Source organism: Nesoenas mayeri, assembly GCF_963082525.1.
Source record: "Nesoenas mayeri genome assembly, chromosome: 3".
Taxonomy (NCBI): domain Eukaryota; kingdom Metazoa; phylum Chordata; class Aves; order Columbiformes; family Columbidae; genus Nesoenas; species Nesoenas mayeri.
This window is the reverse complement of record NC_137544.1, coordinates 120,386,427-120,404,005: the sequence shown is the minus strand read 5'-3', so window position 1 is coordinate 120,404,005 and position 17,579 is coordinate 120,386,427. Positions and strand designations below refer to the sequence as shown.

The 17,579-nt window shown below is 40.2% G+C and overlaps 1 protein-coding gene across 3 annotated transcripts in view; it reads left to right on the top strand.

Moving 5' to 3' along the window:
* The window catches only part of EML6 (EMAP like 6), a gene marked incomplete at both ends in the record, with an annotated part of 80,574 nt that overhangs the window by 52,053 nt on the left and 10,942 nt on the right, over nucleotides 1–17,579 (top strand). For 2 of the 3 annotated variants that reach the window (XM_080341863.1, XM_080341862.1), the window contains 12 exons: nucleotides 510–610; nucleotides 1,063–1,265; nucleotides 2,072–2,183; nucleotides 2,908–3,035; nucleotides 4,341–4,482; nucleotides 4,855–5,007; nucleotides 5,279–5,410; nucleotides 6,362–6,450; nucleotides 7,071–7,247; nucleotides 7,359–7,560; nucleotides 7,782–7,908; nucleotides 16,714–16,792. In XM_080341863.1, the coding sequence (XP_080197989.1) occupies nucleotides 510–610; nucleotides 1,063–1,265; nucleotides 2,072–2,183; nucleotides 2,908–3,035; nucleotides 4,341–4,482; nucleotides 4,855–5,007; nucleotides 5,279–5,410; nucleotides 6,362–6,450; nucleotides 7,071–7,247; nucleotides 7,359–7,560; nucleotides 7,782–7,908; nucleotides 16,714–16,792 (1,645 nt within the window). Of the gene's footprint in view, nucleotides 1–509; nucleotides 611–1,062; nucleotides 1,266–2,071; nucleotides 2,184–2,907; nucleotides 3,036–4,340; nucleotides 4,483–4,854; nucleotides 5,008–5,278; nucleotides 5,411–6,361; nucleotides 6,451–7,070; nucleotides 7,248–7,358; nucleotides 7,561–7,781; nucleotides 7,930–16,713; nucleotides 16,793–17,579 lie in introns of all 3 variants that reach the window. The other variant, XM_080341861.1, reaches the window with a different exon arrangement.

Below are 17,579 nucleotides of genomic sequence, written 5' to 3'. Positions count from 1 at the left end.
GGATGATTTTAATTACCGAGATCTAAATTGGAAGGTTTATATGCTGCCGAATGAACTATTTCCTAAATTCTGATTTTATAATTAGTTGTTTTTCTTCTCAAAGCCCAGTAGGTTAAAGACTTCCTTGTTTTCCGTGACAGAGGAGTTTAAATATTTATTGAGTTCTTATCCATTTAAATATTTAAATTGCCCTTTATACAATGTCTTAATTGCATTGACCTTTGTTGCCTGCTTCTTCATTGTGACTTGAATGAACTGAAATCCAGTGGGAGACAATTGTTATTTGCCAGGTTTCTGTAGTCCAATTCCTATATGGTGTATGCTCCAGTATGTCCTGACAGCCAAGGCTGAACGCGTGCGGATTAGAAGTCCAGCTCTCTACGTGGCAGTGATGGTAATTAGATTGTCACTGTTGACGGCTCTGGTTAGCCCAATATGATGCAATGCCATTCACTTGGAAATGTTAAGTCATCCCTTACCGTATTTTTTTATTTTTATTTTTGTTGCAGGGGCCATAAAGATAAAATATTTGTAGTGAAGTGTAATCCACATCACGTAGACAAACTTGTCACAGTTGGGATGAAGCACATCAAATTTTGGCAGCAAACAGGTACTATATTGAATATTTTATATTTAATTTATTTGAAAATGTGTATATTTTTAATAGAAGAACATCAAGTTCTCAGTTTAAGAATTTGTTTTACTTCAAAATCAATTTTCTAGTTACCAAAATACTAAAGGGGTGAAAACCTACCTCTAAACCAGCAAATGTCACAGTACTCCTTTTAGGTGTGCTCAGATTGTTTGTATTTGTAGTAATTAAATAGATTTGCATTGCTGTTTGCCAAATTCTTTTACAGGAATTTGAATTAAGCAGATCTTTGCAATAAAAATGGTATATTTTGAACTAAGATCTGCCCTTGTGCACTATGTTTTCAGTATTGCTATTATCTACCGTGGCTCAGGTGACCACAAGAGGTGATGGGGTGAAGACATTGGTCCTTCACAGCACTATGGCTACAAACCAAAATGTGAAGAGACTTAGTAGTGTTTGTATTGCAGGTGGAGGCTTTACATCAAAACGAGGAACATTTGGAACTACCGGGAAGCTGGAAACGATGATGAGTGTTTCATATGGGCGAATCGAAGATCTGGTGTTCTCCGGCGCAGCTACTGGAGACATTTATATCTGGAAGGACACTCTGTTGCTTAAGACAGTGAAAGCCCACGATGGGCCGGTATTTGCCATGCATGCCTTGGATAAGGTATTTGTTGTCTGATGTGATCCATTATTCTTTGTTATTTTTCTTGCAATGCTGGATTTTTAGAAGTGTGTAACTAACAAGGTGAAATATTCTGTTGATGGCACTTTAAATGAGGTTGGGGCAAAGTTTTGTCACCTGAAATCCTCTGGCAATTTGAAGATGTTTATAATGGTGTATGCTTTTTGAGATTATAGTTTCAACTTTAAAAGTATAGTATGAAAATAATATTAGCTTTTATATATTGAGGTCAGTGAAGATCCCTGCGGCTCAGTCTTTTCTGGCCCTAATTGATTGTTCCTACCTTCTCCATCAAATTTTCTATTTGATCTTGGCACTCTATCTTCTAAACATCCTCTCCACTCATGTTTTTGCTGGTTAGTTATTTATGCTGTGTTTTGCACTCACTTGGCATAGATAAAGAGAATCTACCAAGTGAATTAATCAAAGGATTCGTCCCTATGCATTATTAGAATTCCGTTTGAAGCATCTGTTAAGTCTGTTGAATTTGGAATAACTGGAGAAGCTTAAGGACAGAGCACATATTTTTCCATAGCGTATTTCCACTTGCAGAAAAATGTTATAGTCCAGCGTTACTATTTCCAATAGTTCGTACTCCACATGGTTCTAAGTCTTTATAACCCTAGAAAAGCAACACTCTACATCTCCTCCCCTTTTTTGTTCCTTATATTTATAGGCTCCAATATTTTTAATTGGAGACATGAATAACGTGCATTTGGACACATCTTTTTAAATACTAATGTATGAGTGCTGACTTTTGTATATGTTTTCATCCTGTGATCATACAGGGGTTTGTAACTGGTGGAAAGGACGGAATCGTGGCACTTTGGGATGATATGTTTGAAAGATGTCTGAAGACGTATGCTATTAAGAGAACAGCACTTTCTTCTAGTTCTAAAGGTATGCTTTTTCAGTGTGTTCTACTTAGGACTATGTGCATGGAGGCTTGTGAAATGGCAGTAAAGGGTGTCAAATCTCACCAGAACACAAAGGGGACTGTAATACACCACTTAGTGCTCTGTGCTGGAATTTTCTGGTTTGATTGATCAAAGTTGTATTTCACACAATGTCTGCCATTTAGAGTTTCTTCTGCCATTTCCTTCTGTATTCCATGACATTTGGCTTTGTTTGCGCTGAAGAAATGATTTGAAAAGGGAATGTCCCAAGGCTGTGAGTGTGGCTGTTCCCAAAGCTGTTAGTGGCAGCTGGCATCCCCCGCTGGCCTGGCGTCCCAGGGTGACTCCGGAGCTGGGAAGACGGGGAAATTCTATTAGTACCTCCCCAGGGGTCAGTCTGGAAGTCTGTAAAGTGGTATTCACAGATAATCACAGAATTAGTGCCCATGGTGCTGGAGCATCTGAACCCCTTATACACTGTCACTGGTAAAGCAGTAAAATATCAATCTTTATATCGGCACAATACAGAGTGGCACAAACTCCCCTCCTTTGCACGAGTAATTAAATCCACAGGTTGTCCAGTAGTTGGTCAGGCCAGTGTATCTCAAGTTTCCTCATTTAAAACAGATTTTATTTATAGATTAAGAAGCTGTATAAACTATAGGTGGTACTAGGCTCTTTTTAGTTTCACAATAAAAACCTAAAATGAGTATCTTTGTGTTCTTCAGGTTTGCTTTTAGAAGACAATCCCTCTATTCGAGCCATCAGCCTGGGACATGGCCATATACTAGTGGGAACTAAAAATGGAGAGATACTCGAAATTGATAAAAGCGGTCCTATGACTCTGCTTGTTCAGGTACTCTATGGATCTTCCCTATCAAAACATTCCTTGTAGAAATACAAGATTTTCCCAGTTTTCTTTCTGCACTCATTAGTTCCTGTTGGCCACCATTCCTTTCCTTGCTCAGGTAGAAGGTGATGCTTTCTTACGTAAGTGGCTTGGAGATTCTGAAGTTCAAAGGCTGACAAGACCTTTATGCATATTTTTAGACATTTATTTTAGGACCCAACATAAAAATGAAATTGAAGAGCAATGTCTATATCCTAATCCTAATGTCTATATGTAGAAAATTGTATATATCATTTACTGAGTTATACTTTGTCAAGTTTTTACTTTTTCTTTTCTATAACTGACTAAATCAACATTGTTTTTTATAAAAATATTGTTTCTTCTATATTTTTCCTTCCAGTTATTCCTGATCACATAAAGTAATCTTTCTAATTGCGGACTGACAGCCTCACCAACCTAAATGTGTGAAGTTGTCTTTTATAAACTGTTTTGCTCATTCACTAGTTTGGAATTGCAGTCTCATCCTACTATAGTTTCCTTCACATGAACAGTAAGGTTGTGAAATAGTAAAATTACCTTAAAATTACCAGCTTGCTGTGAGTTTTCTGGTAAAGAGAAGTGGTATAGTTGTCATCCACCTTAAATGACGTGCTTGTACACATCAACTTGAGCCAAAACAGAAAATACATAAGGCGTAATTATTATGTCATGACAGTTCCTTCCGTTTTTCTTTTAATGGTATTTTTCCACCGCAACGAAATGCCAGTTAGCAAACTGAAATACAGATTGAGACCAGTAAGAAATGGTTTCCCCTTGAAATGCAGTGCCAGCAAGCTGGCTGCAAGTCAAGGGAGGACAAAGAGCAGGAGAGTGCTTAAATAGTTTGAAAACTGAGTTCTGAGAGAAGATTTTAAGAACTAAGTACGTGTATGTTGGGTAAACGAGTTTTCTGGCATCTAAAAAATTATATAAACCTTGAAGACAGATCAGCCTGTATTAGGACTCAGGATAAAGTCTTGTTTGGGGCATAACTATTGCCTCTTCATTTTGAGTCTGGATGAGACAGCACTGGTAGAACAGGAATTACAGCTAGTAACAGTGGAGGAAACTAAGGAAGAGTGTATTTTAAATGATTATCAGAGCAAAAAGACCAAACATTCCTGTCACTTTGAATGTGGAAGATGTTTCAGCGGAGATGATGGCGGCCTTATTGCCTGAGCCTTGTAAAAGCAGGCAGGGCAAGTGCTAGGACATATTACATGAACCCTATTACATGCATTATTTTCTCTTATGTTAAACGCTTACCTTTAGGGACATATGGAAGGAGAAGTGTGGGGCTTGGCAGCTCATCCTCTCCTGCCCGTGTGTGCGACAGTGAGTGATGATAAAACTCTCCGGATCTGGGAACTGTCATCCCAGCACCGCATGCTGGCCGTGAGGAAGCTCAAAAAAGGTAATTCCGAGGTGGCCTGCACTGTGGCGGTATCGATGATCCTGCTCTATTTCTGTAACCGTGCCATGTGTGCTTTCACTGTGTATCACTGACATTAATTAGGCAGCAAGAGGACACAGTCATTAAGAAACTGGAAGCATAGGAAGTAAATTGTCTTTGGCATGTGTCAAGTCTATGAGAAGGGTAGAAAGAAAAAAGATTATAATCTATTGTAATGAATAATAAGAAAACGAACTAACCGTAGCCCACCTATCACATATTTGTTTTAATATATAACAAATCTATTTTAAAAGTATATACTTGATGTAAAAACCTTTCAGTTGCAGTTTACTGCTAGTTTTCTCCATCTCAGGTTTCCTTTTTGTTTCGAAGGTGGCCGATGCTGTGCCTTTTCTCCTGACGGGAAAGCCTTGGCCGTGGGGCTGAATGACGGGAGTTTTCTGGTGGTGAATGCCGACACTGTTGAAGACATGGTCTCTTTTCACCACAGGAAGGAAATGATCTCAGATATAAAGTTTTCACGAGGTATAAGCAGGCGATAAGGTGAAAGGGCATTGTTTGTCTTGGAGTTTATTTTTCTCCTCTAGACAAAAGATTGAACGTTCAGAAGGTAGAATGGCTTCATATGTGCTCCGTGCAGTTAAATCCTTAACAATTCTGTATTGCTGGATGCAGCCTGGCATAGTGGGGCCCACCCCTAACTGGTGCCTTCAGATGCGCTACAGTAGCAAAAATGCATAACAATAATAATGATAACATGTACAGCTTCAGTAACCTCGGTGTCTCTTCTTTACAGAATCAGGAAAGTACCTGGCTGTGGCTTCCCATGATAATTTTGTGGATATTTACAATGTACTCACCAGCAAAAGAGTTGGCATTTGTAAAGGTGCCTCCAGCTATATCACACACATTGACTGGGACTCAAGAGGTAAAATGCTTGACCAGAGACACAGCTTCAAAATGTCTATAAAACAGTAGATCAGAAAACTGTTCTCCTACCAGTTCCTGAGATAAACTGTAACTGCTAATGCAAGTGATTTTTCGACATCAAGCACCATATGGGTTCAGTGCAGTTGTATTTGTTGGTGGAATTCGTTCTCATTTGTAGCATTTGTACCAGTCTGTGGTACTTCACTGCTGACAACATATGACTAAAACAGCTCTTATGAACATAATTTTGCTTTTTTTGCCTTGTTCTTTTTAGAGTTTTGTAGTGTGTGGCACATTTATCTTTTCCACCTTTTCTATCCAATTTCCTTTCTTGTCTGCTGAGCATGACATGGCAGTCAGCGCAATGAACTCAGAGAGCGTTATTGTCGCAACCGATTAAAGTCTAGCAGGATCGATAACGAGCTTGTGCAAATAATCCTTCCTGGAGCTAATGTGATTGAGTGTGGAGCCACCTGTGTGTCTGAGCCCTGCTCCCCTGGAGCAGAAGGGCAGAATCCTACCGCAGGCCCTTATTGCGTTTCTTGTCAGGTTTTAACTTTCCGCAAAGCTGTTTTGCCAAATGGTTATATAAATTGTTAGCATTCACATTGGTGGTGTTTGTTTTGTTGGCTTTTTTGCTTGATTGGCTTTTTACTTTCCATTGTCATGATGATGAAAACACAAGCAAAATATTTCTTATCAGAAGAAAGTGATTTGCTGCAAGACACAATTTTTAAGGTGGTTGGATGGTATTTAAAATATTCTGCAGTGAATCAGTTCAGGCTTCTTATGACAGTGATTGCAAGCATCTGTTTTCCTTTTGCTATGAGTAACTCTAGAGAACAATTTCTTAGCTTAGCCTCAGAAATCTCTTCATTTAATCAAAAGAAAGTTCATAATATGAATAATAATGAATAAGATTCCTAATAAACTTTTATTTTGCATCCAGGAAAGTTATTGCAAGTCAATTCTGGTGCCAAAGAACAACTATTTTTCGAAGCGCCAAGGGGGAAAAGGCATATTATAAGAATTGCTGAGGTACAAATTCTGCTTACTGGATCTTTTATCGTGAAAGTTATTTTTATGAACTGTTGAAAATGAGCATATTTTGTTTTCAAATGGTATATTTTTTTCTTTTTAAACTATTATATTTACAGTGGTTAGAATTAGAATTATGGAGTTATTCTGTATGGTACATTTCCTAGCACTTGTAAATGGTAGAACTTGCAAGTTTCTGTTTGTATCTCTATTTTTATTTGTTTAATAGCAGTCATTTGCCATTATTTCCTTTCCTGGGCAGTCCCCTGCTTTCTGTGTAATCAGAGTGCACACAGGTTATAAAGCATCTATAAGGACTATGTCCTGGCTTTTAAGGATATTGCTAGTTGTGACACATAATTCTTCCACAAAATTGCCAATGTTGAGCACCTCAGAAAATCTTTGGAGAGAATTGTATCCCAGTCATACTTTACCTTGGGAAAGCGGGCCGTTTAAAGTTCTAAGCCCTCTGATGTAGATACACAGATGGAAACAGTGAACAGCTTCTAAAAACACTAAAAAAATGAAGTTAATTTCAAACATAGACAAATATATGCATGAAACCAGTGTGTATTTAGTATGCATTAAGATGACTTCTTTTGGGGAAATTTTGATTGCAGATAGAGAAGATTGAGTGGGACACCTGGACATGTGTTCTGGGTCCTACTTGTGAAGGGATTTGGCCCATGCACAGCGATGTGACCGTTGTCAATGCCGCTAGTCTGACAAAAGATGGGACGCTTTTAGCTACAGGAGATGATTTTGGTTTTGTGAAGCTTTTTTCCTATCCGGTAAAGGTAAGAAGTGTATTTATTTCTGTATTTAGAAACTGCGCACTAGGGGAATTAAGAGGACACTGTTTGCAATATGTCTAATGACTGCTAACGTGCGAATTCTTTGTGCTACAGGGCCAACATGCAAAATTCAAGAAGTACGTGGGTCACAGCGCACAGGTAACCAACGTGCGGTGGTTGCACAATGATTCTGTGCTGCTGACTGTAGGTGGTGCTGACACAGCTCTCATGATCTGGACCAGAGAATTTTTGGGCATTCAGGAGAGTAAGCTGGTGGATAGTGAAGAATCAGACACAGACGCAGAAGAAGATGGAGGTAAAAAGGATTGTGTAAAACACGTCTTTAATTTAGTCCTGATTCCACAGAGACTCACACAGGCATTTAACTTGAAGTGGGCAAGAAACTTTCACGTGCTAAAGATCAGTGTAGGGAGAGCTTGGCAGGATTTGTTTCCTTTTATTGGTGCAGATCTTGTTTTCTACTCTTTCACTATGAAACAGGGTAGTTTGTTTTATATTGTGTTTTCTTTTCCTAAGGTTATGATAGTGATGTTGCAAGAGAAAAAGCAATTGACTATACCACTAAGATCTATGCAGTAAGCATCCGAGAAATGGAAGGGACAAAACCCCATCAACAGCTGAAGGAAGTTTCAGCGGAAGAGAGGTATGTCACACAAAGGCATTCGTTTCCAAATGTACATTGCATTCTACTGAATCTCTTCTCATTCAACTATAATGAGCCCTTAGAAATGAGATAGGAATATGAAATTTCTCAAGGTAACACGTTAAATGGTGTTTACAAGGTACGATGTGTTAATGTGATGGAGAAAAAAATATATATGTGAAGTAAAACACCTGTGAGTGTTGTGTTCTCTTCTGCTGTTCACATAAGCGGTTATAGCCTTTCCTATAGCATGTGTAGCTATACATATGTCTGCAGCAGGGTATTTGGGATAGGATGAGCTTGTAAATACTTTGTAGTTAAGGCTTGTGGTGAAGTTTTCATGGAAAGATTTTCAGTTGCTTATAATTGTGTCAGGTTGTTACTGTTAAAGCTGAAATTTGCCATAGTACGTGTTGACCTTAGGCTGAATTATTCTGAAAACTTTAGCTGGAAGGAGAAGAGTATCGGAGAGGAAAGAAAAGAGGTAAGAGCTAAGCACAGAGGGTCGGATCCAGTGAAACACACACCCGGGGGTTTGGCTGAGTAAAAACTGTTAATTGGTTTTTTGAACAAACATGTAACATGTAATTACATTCAACAGATTAAGGTCTAAGGTACTTGTACTTGACTACTGAAAATTAGTGGCAACTTTTGACATTTTTGGCTTTAAATCTCCTTGGTGTCCTGGTTTGGAAAATACCAAATGGAGTTACTAACACTTCCTAATCTTATGCAGACCTTTGTAAAACAAATTAGTTTATGTTTTTAAAGCTCTCAAAGAAGGCAGTGCTGAACATGATGGACAGAAGGTAATTAATGATTTTACACTTGGTATTGGACTAGGAGCACAAATGTTGGCTGTGAAAGATGAGAAGGAAAATGTTGCACCCCCTTTTTTCACCACAAAGTTTTAATGAAAACATGAAGTAACAAGTGCCAATGGTACAGTGGCCAGATGTTTTGCACCAGGAAGCCTCGTACCTTCCAGTTGCTTTATTCTGCTTTGTAGAGTGAGTTTAATTGACCAATTAAGCTAGGCTTACAATTGGTTTGTACTAGTGACTTAGCAACAATCTGAGCATCAGCATCAGTCTCTTCTGCAGCTTTTCAGCACTATTTTCAGCCAAGGAGTGAAAAACACCACAGTCCCTTGGGTCCCCAGGAACTTTCCTTCTCTTTTCTTTCATGTACATGACTGTACATGAACATAGCACCCTGTGGCCTATCTGAAAGAATAATCTATCCTGTAACACGCTCTAGACTGAAGAGAGCAAAAAGGAAGGTTTTAACATTCTCCATATCTTTTTTCTTCTTACTGTCTCTATGCAATCAACAGTTTCATACTTCATTTTAAAATACCTTAAAAATAAACCCTTGTAACTGTCCTTTCCATCTTTTCTGCTAAAGTCATGGACAGCTCTTCTACACATTTTTAATACGTCCTTATTCAATTACAGCTGCTTCAATTTAATCACAACTTTGGTATTTGGAATTTGCTGTTCTGATAAATTTGTGAACGGGTCCCATACTTTTCATATATAGCTTCGTACATTCACTTCCCTTTCTTCATTGCAATAATATAAATGCCTAGTATTTAAAGCCAGTTGTTAGCGATTTCGGACTCTAGCCCGTCTCTTCCAGGCAGGTACATGGGGCAACTCATCGTCTTTTGAGGGGGGAGGCTGTCTGGAGGAAATACTCCAGATCCAAAGTCTTTCCTGTTTGTAATTGTGCCGTATGTCTGTATGAAGGCCTCAAGATTGTGCGTTTGATGGGATTTGTTCACTGAGATTGGTAACGTAGTGTGTAGATTTTGAAAATTACGTTGCAAGCTGGAAAGCTCTAAGTTAGAAGTGGTGAGTTCATCCCAAGACCTGAAGAACTGCTGCTCCACTTCACTGCAAACCGCGATGAGGATCGAACAAGAAGTAGTGTCCCCCTTGCTGTATTTTTATTGTGTGTCTGAGAAAGGAAAAATTGTGACTTCTTCATAGGGGTAGTGGGTAGAAACCCAGAATTAAACAAAGTAAGTTTAAATTAAGAAAAGGGGGCGGAAAAGAGAGAAAACACAGCCTTGAGCTCAAGGAAGAGAGAGGGAATGCTGAGCTGCTGCTTGGGGCAAGGACAATAAGCTCTCTGTGTTTTGGGAGGTGAATTGTTGCTGAGCAAGTTATTTCTGTGCTCAAAGTTACTGCGTGACACCCAGGAGACAGTTTTGCTTCAAGAAGATGGCTGGTTTATTTTCCTCTTTGCTGCAGCTACCTTTCCACTTTTTAACCTTTGCATTTGCTAGAACGAGCTTGCAGGACTCTCTGCTTCTGTCACATTAAGAGTGGTGAATCTGGAAAAACTCAGAGTACGTTATCTCTCTAGAAATAGCAAATCACCGTACAATTCAGGAGAGTTTGATCTGGGAACGGTGACCTGTCTCCTCAAACAGTTGCAGGTATCTGGCCAAGGGCTGATGCAGGCAGCACCGGGTTACCAGGGAAGGCTTTGCAACAAACACCCCCCTTCCGGAAAGGAATCAGCAATTCACAATTGACTTGGCCCTAATTAATACAACGATTTAACTCTACTGTATTTTTGTCAAAAGATAGGAGAAACAATTCTTGGCCCTTCTCTCTCCCATGATGGGAAAGAGAGTAGGAGGAGAGATTTGACATAAAACCTGATGCAAGATAACAGTGACTTAGAGCAGCTGCCCTGCATGCTTTGCTGCTGCACAGCGTGTGCTCTATGCTCAGCATGATCCAGCAAGATGAAAGGGAAATCAATGTTACACTGAGCTCCACAGCTCCAGAGTATTGAGCCTCTAAGCAAACTGGACAGAGAAATATAATTATTACAAAGGAGAAAAAAAATTACATATGACAAACTTGGGGATAGTATTAAGGGTTTTCCTTAGCAAATAAAATGAAAGCCTTTTATCAATTTTTATTTTCCTGTCTTATTTATTTGTCTAATGAAAATAATGATGATTCTGCAGATATCTTGGAGGAACATAGAAGTTACACGATGGATTTTACATGCAGGATTTGAAATAAATCTTGGTCTGGTATTTTCATGGGGGAGCCAAGATTTACTGACTCTGTCAGCAGTTACAGCTTTAGGATGGAAAAATAACAGGAGAGATGGGCCTGAGGAACAGTTTTTAAATGTCTTGTATTAGCTGGTGCATTGGGTCACGTTGTGCTGCGTGTCCGGAAAGGGCTTCCTTTTGAACTGGCAAAGAATTTATACAAGGGAAACAAGCTTGTTACTAATACAGATTTTCATTTTGCATTCTACTAACCACTAACACCTATGTTTGCAGCTTTCATTTGGTTTGATTTGCATGACTCCACATAAACTGACAACTCCTGTAATATACCTGGTGACGGAAAACCATTTAAAGCAGGTTGAATGTGTAGAAAACAAAAAGCAGCATGAGCATGTTTGTCTAGTTTTCTGTCTTCTTACCCTACAGGCTTGTCTCATTCTCAATGAGCTGTCTCGGAACCTGTTCTCAGTGGTGTTATTGTGCATCATTTGTAATCGTGTGTTCTGATAAAGACAAGTTAAAGAAGGTTAAGAAGTTGGATTTTTCTCTCCTCAAATATTATTCTTTTGATTATTTATTTCTTTAGAATAACATGAGCTGAATTATATAAGCTTTCAAAATAGCCCCACAAGTGGCAAGTACAAGCCTTTGTACCATAAAGTGAATTATTAGACATAGGATTACAGAATTTGCTCATGCACTTTTACATGCGCACAAGCTTTGAATGCGAATCTGTGTTGTATTTGTGTGTAGGTGGGAACTGTTCAAAACGTATATGGAGAAACACCTCTCTTGGATGGAGAAAACTTTGGCCTTAATTCAGCAAAACCCTACTGTTTGAGAATGAGTGGCGTCCTTTGGAATATTCCCTTTTACTTTCTCGACAGCGCTATGTCAAGTTAATGCATCCTCAGTGTGCTTGGCAGCATGCTGGTTGTGTCACCGCTGTCTCCAAGGCTCGCGCGCGTTGTGACAGATGTTGCTGGAGTCCCTCTGAGCGCAGAGTCCATCCTTCCTCTCCCCGGGTCACACGCAGCTCTCGGCCATTTGTGTGACACTTTGAGCGGGTGTGGAATCGAGCGATGCCAATGCTGCTGTAACGCGCAGCTTCCCAGCATTGCTCTCTGAACTCGAGTGCTCTCTGCACGGAGATTGATAAGAAATATTCAGCTTTTTGTGAGGATCGTTGTGTAGGTTGGAGCCTGGGAAGGAGTCTGTGTTCCTTGAAGGTGGTTTTGGCAAAGGCAGCGGAGGGATCCCCCAGCCAGCACCGTCTGCACAGACGTTCTGGACAGCACGTCCCGGCGCAATAGTGCCAGCCTGATTGAAATAGGTGTTCAGAATAACAGCTTTACGAGGTATTTAGAACTATAAACTTAGTAAACAACAAAGGCCTTCAGATTTCATTCAGAACTGATTATCTGCTTGTTTCCCATTTGGAGACTGAACTAGAATGACATGTGAATGCAATGACTTCATAAAATAGGAAAATGGTTATCACCACCATATTTTCTGCAATATCTTTTTTTGTTTTAGAGTGCATCAGCATACATGTGAAATCATAAATATTGTAACCCTGCTAAGGCTTTTTCAATGCTACGCTTTTAAAAAATAATTTAGATTGCAATTAATGTTTCCCCCTAGTTTTGTTTCAGCTTTGCTTTGATTGACTGTATGAGAGAGTGGGACGTTTTCACATTAATACTGTTCTTTTTTGCCATCTTGTGTTACCTACAAAATGTAAAGGAAGAGTAACGGCAGGAACAATTGTGTGTAAAACTCCTGTGTATGTCGGGATGGGAAAATCCAAGGGCTTAGAATTCACAAAATCTTTTAATCGCTTCTTAAAGCTCTGGAGGTTTGCAGCAGTTTTAGGGCCCTTGGGAAGTGTACTTTGAAAAGCTGCTTTTGCATTTTTGCTGCGATGAACAGTACACTTTTTTCAACCTTGGATTTTTAATTCTCCTGTCCCAACCAAGCTACCAGTAGTGAATGGTCTTACCGCTCTTTGGCCCTTGCTTGCTTTTCTTGGGAGCAGCGCTGCTGCTTTGTGTTTTTGTGCAGCACCCAAGCAGGTTCCCTGTCCCCGCACACAGACCCCATGGGGCCTCTCCTCTCTTCCATTTCCGCAGGGCCAGCCCATTGCCTTCCCAGTGTCAGGACATTTGCATCCATCTGCCCCTGCTCCAAACCTCCTTGTTTGTCACTTTCCTGCAACGTTGTTTCTGCACATCCAATTCTGTTCCCATTGAATCAGAACAGAGTATTTGTGTTCTCGCCAATTTAGTACTGATGCAGACAGCATCTCTCGTTAAAGAGCGATTACACCATGTGCTCCTAAAACATGAGTTGGTTATTCTTGGCCTATAGAATATATTGTAAGAATTTTTAGTCTCCTTTTTCTCTCCTTTATTTTTCCATCTAGATGGATCTAGCTTTTTTCCCCTTGCTTTTCCCTTGTTCTCTCAGATCCCATCTGTTTGCTCGCAGGTGCCCCCCTCTGGCAGCCCCATTCCCCCTGCCCCTGCCCAGCTCTGGGCTGGCTTGGTGCTGCCTGCTCACCCCATCATTCGGGCTCCTCTCCTGCTCCTGGCTCTTGGCTGTCTCAGCTTTTGCTCAGGGCAGAGGGAAGGAATTGTCACTTGCACTTTTTCACACTTCTGCGTGAAGACCCGTAAAGAGAGCGGGTGAGATTCTGTCAGTTTAAATCATGAGCTGGCTCACTGATTTATAACCATGTGCACTTGTGTAAGCGAATCATACAGGTAAACACTAGTCACAGAAATGTTAATTGCTGTGTTCACAGTATCTAAAGAACTGAAAGCCCTTTAATGTCTGACTGTGTCTTATCTTTCCTGGAACTCGTTCATCCCATAACGTAATATAAGCGTATTTATTTGAAATTGCTGGGAAGAAACCGTTAATGCTTGTACTGTGTTTTAACTTGCTTTCCTTTGGAGGCAGGGAATTGTCAAGTAAGTACTGACAGCACCCAGCACAGAAAAAGCACAGATTGCTGCGAATGCACATGCAGATTGCATAGGTCAAAAAGGGGAAATGCATGTCATTCGCTACCGTGCACATTTCTTGTCTTGACACTGCTGTCTTGTGCATCAAAATAAACCAGGGGTAGTCACAGTCTTGTTAAAAATGAAATGGCTTGTTAAAATGTCAACAGTTTGATACTGCTTTACATTTGTTTTATTAAGATGATAATAAGGCAATGAATGCATACATGTGTATATATACATATACATGTATATGTGAATGCACACAACATTTGTGTTTGTGTGTGGTGTGAATAGATATATATAAAAGTATATATGTGTGTGTATGTTTCCAGATTGAATCTCATGCGTACAATCCAGTGATTATCAGTCATGTCACAGTGGCAGTGTGCTCTTGCTTTCATAAAGAATGTTGCCTTGCTCTGGTCGTAAACTTTAGCTGATATTCTAGGTAAAGAAGTGTAAAAATGATCCACTTTAAAATGACACTAAAACAGAAAAAAGAGCAGGAAGCATACAAGGAAATGTTTTATTATTTTCCTAAGTGCTGATTCAAAGGCTGGAGTAAATCTGGGCTGAAACGGCATTTGCTGTTCTAGCATCACATAATGACTTTATTTTGTAAGAGAATTAAGTTTTGTAATAGTTCCTCCACCCTTCTCCGCTGGTGGTTGCGCTGCTATTCGGTCCAGTTACCAGCGGTGGTTACGTAACGTGACTGGCCTGGCCACTTTGGAGAAAATAAAGGTACTTGTTTCCCTGCGAGCACTGAAGGACAAGCGGTGCCCCTGAGCTGGCCTACCGACAAACAATTATGAGGCTAAATTGCCGGCTGAGCTAGGGTGGAAAACAAGCAGCCATTGTGTGAAATTCTCCCCAGTGCTTATGAAACTTAAGTTTTGACCAGTTTCCATCCCTGTCGGGCACCTGAAAATAAAGAGCCGCACGTGGAACCCGCTGGGGCAGGATCGGGCGTGCAGGGGGCAGGGCCGGTGCTTCGGAGCATCTTTAGTTCAGAGCATACCCAGGGGTGCCCGGGTACCACGTTTCCCAATTTGTAGACTGGTGCACTGTTTAATTTCTGTTTTAGTTCTTGCTGGCATGCTTGAATAGCATGTTTTGTGCCACAAAGGAATGACTGATCAACTCTCAAAACGCTTGTGCATGAGTAAAGCGGTCAGCAGTACATCTAAACTGTACTAAGTCTCTTACTTGGCTTTGTTTGCTGCTTACAAGGGGATCAAGGTAACTCTTTCACTCTTTTATTGTCACAAGATCATCTGCTCATGTACTTTGCTGGTACTTAGTGAGTTTACTTGTTTGCTTGAGGAGTGGGTTCTGTCTTTTTTAAAGCTCAGATTTGTCATGTTACTTCTTGCACTAAGTATTCTAGCTGTGTAGCAATAAGTGTTCTAGCTGTGCGTTTTGTCCATTGTTGCCTTTAATACCCTCCATAAAAAAATACAATTCCAGAAAAAGCAGCTCCTTCTAAGCAAAAGGGATTTCATTCTCCTGCAGTTAATTTTTGCCAAATGAGAATGGTAGTTACAGCATAAGGACAAGAACAATCTAGTTTTCACGGCATATATCATGTTTATCAAGTCCATACATATTTTAACTCTTAAACTCTGGAAATGCTTTCCAAATTCCAGCATTTATGAAAGAAACTGAGGCCAGCCATTTTTGGGTTTTAGTTCCAGAACCACCCTGTTGTTTAACCCCATCTCCAGGATGCGCCACTGGAGTTGAAGGCCTGCAGTGGGCTGGGGTTTGGGCCAGGAGCAGCACCCATCAAGTGGTGTTTTGGAGCAAGCATTTAACTGTAATATCTGTTTTTATTCACCGCTTCAACTGCTGCCTTCTAGTAAAACCTCTAAGTACAAGATGATCAAACATCACACAGAACCTAAGCCAGGTTTCTATGGGCTTGTTTCTTGAGTAATCCAGTGCAGTTTTCCTGGCTGTGTTCTGCTGTTGACAGGGTTGGAATTAACCCTCATGAATTTCTGTTAACGAGAAGGGAGAATCATTATGCTTAAATGAACACAGTGGTTACTGGAGTGCAGCCAGGTGATTTCGTCAGGTCATGAGCTTCTGGAGGCTGAGCCCCTCCACTCCCCTTAGCTTTGGGCCTCTTTTTTGCTTGGAAGGATCAATAGTAGCACTGAAGTTTATCTGTCTTTACAGACTGTTTTGTTTCAGTCCGTGTTCTGCATTTGTCTTTTTTAGCTACTTTCAGCAACTGTAATTATATAAGAATGCTTTGCTGGCCTTAGCCTCTGTTAAATTGACACAGATGAAGGACTTGTACGTTCTAGAATGTAATCATTTTATCTTCAATATGAGTTTGAGAAGATTGAGATGAAGCCATGTCAAGGTTTTGTGACAGGGTGTTTCAGAAGCAAGGCCGGGGAACATCTTTCAGATCATTCCTGAAAGCAACAGTTTACTATCATGTAGTATTCAAGGATTTTCCCATGGATTTAGATCATTTTGCTTTTTCAGAAGAATGTTGTGAGATGGTCTGTTCTGCCACTGAGCCGCACAATCCACATCAGTGTTATTTCTGCTCTTTCCATCAAAATGCACGTGATTTCAGTTTCTTGTGTAACTCCAACAAAAGGCAGGCATTCAGCTCCTAGAGTTGCACTTGGCCGTTTCCTGTTCACGTACCGAGCACAGGAGATGATTTTGAAGGTTTGATTTTGCTTTCAAACATACTGATTTCTCTTCTGTTTTAAATGTTTGTTTCAGACCACCAGTTAGCAGAGCTGCTCCTCAACCCGAAAAACTGCAAAAGAACAACATCAACAAAAAAAAGAAACTGGTTGAGGTCAGACTTCCTACTTTCTCATTTACATTGAAAGTAATATGTGTTGGGTGAAGTTCATCCCTGTGTTGAGGGCAGCTGAAGTCATGGACAGGTAGAAGGTGGGACAGACAGCGGGCTCGATCAGACAGAACCCAAATCCAGGCTGGTAACACTTACCTGTAATATCAGGTCTCTCCAAACCCCAAATTCATGTCTGAATTGGAAGGACAGGCAGAGCGGAGGTGTGTGAATCCACAGCACAACCCACACTCGCTCTGCAACCCCGAGAGAAATACACTCAGAAACTGCACTTTTCACACACGAAAAATCATGTGTGATTTTGAATGATGAAAGTTGCTCTTTGACTTTGCACCATACCCTTTTCCCCAAACTGTAGGGCCCCCCCAAACAACTTTTTGGAATTTCCATGTAACGTGCAAGGAATATTCTGTGGGTTGTGTGGACAGTTTGCAACAATTGCTGGGTCTGTCAGTGCCATTTGAATTGTTGAAAGTCAGCGGTAATTCCTTAAGTCTGTCCTCTGGGCTATAAAAGCAACTTTAACAACAATCCGTTAGCCATCATTGTTTTTCTGGAGGAAATTTCCTTGGTGATTGCTTATTGTAAGCTGAAATTACACCTCTAATTAATGATTGAATTGTAGAGTAACTTACAGGCTGCCTTTGGTTCTTCTAAGGGCTTCAAGCTCAGAATTTGGTCTGTTAGTAGTTTATGAGAATGATTTTTGAAGACTCTTGAAGTAAAGATATTTGCAAATACCCAATGCCCCATGTAGCTATTAAACTGT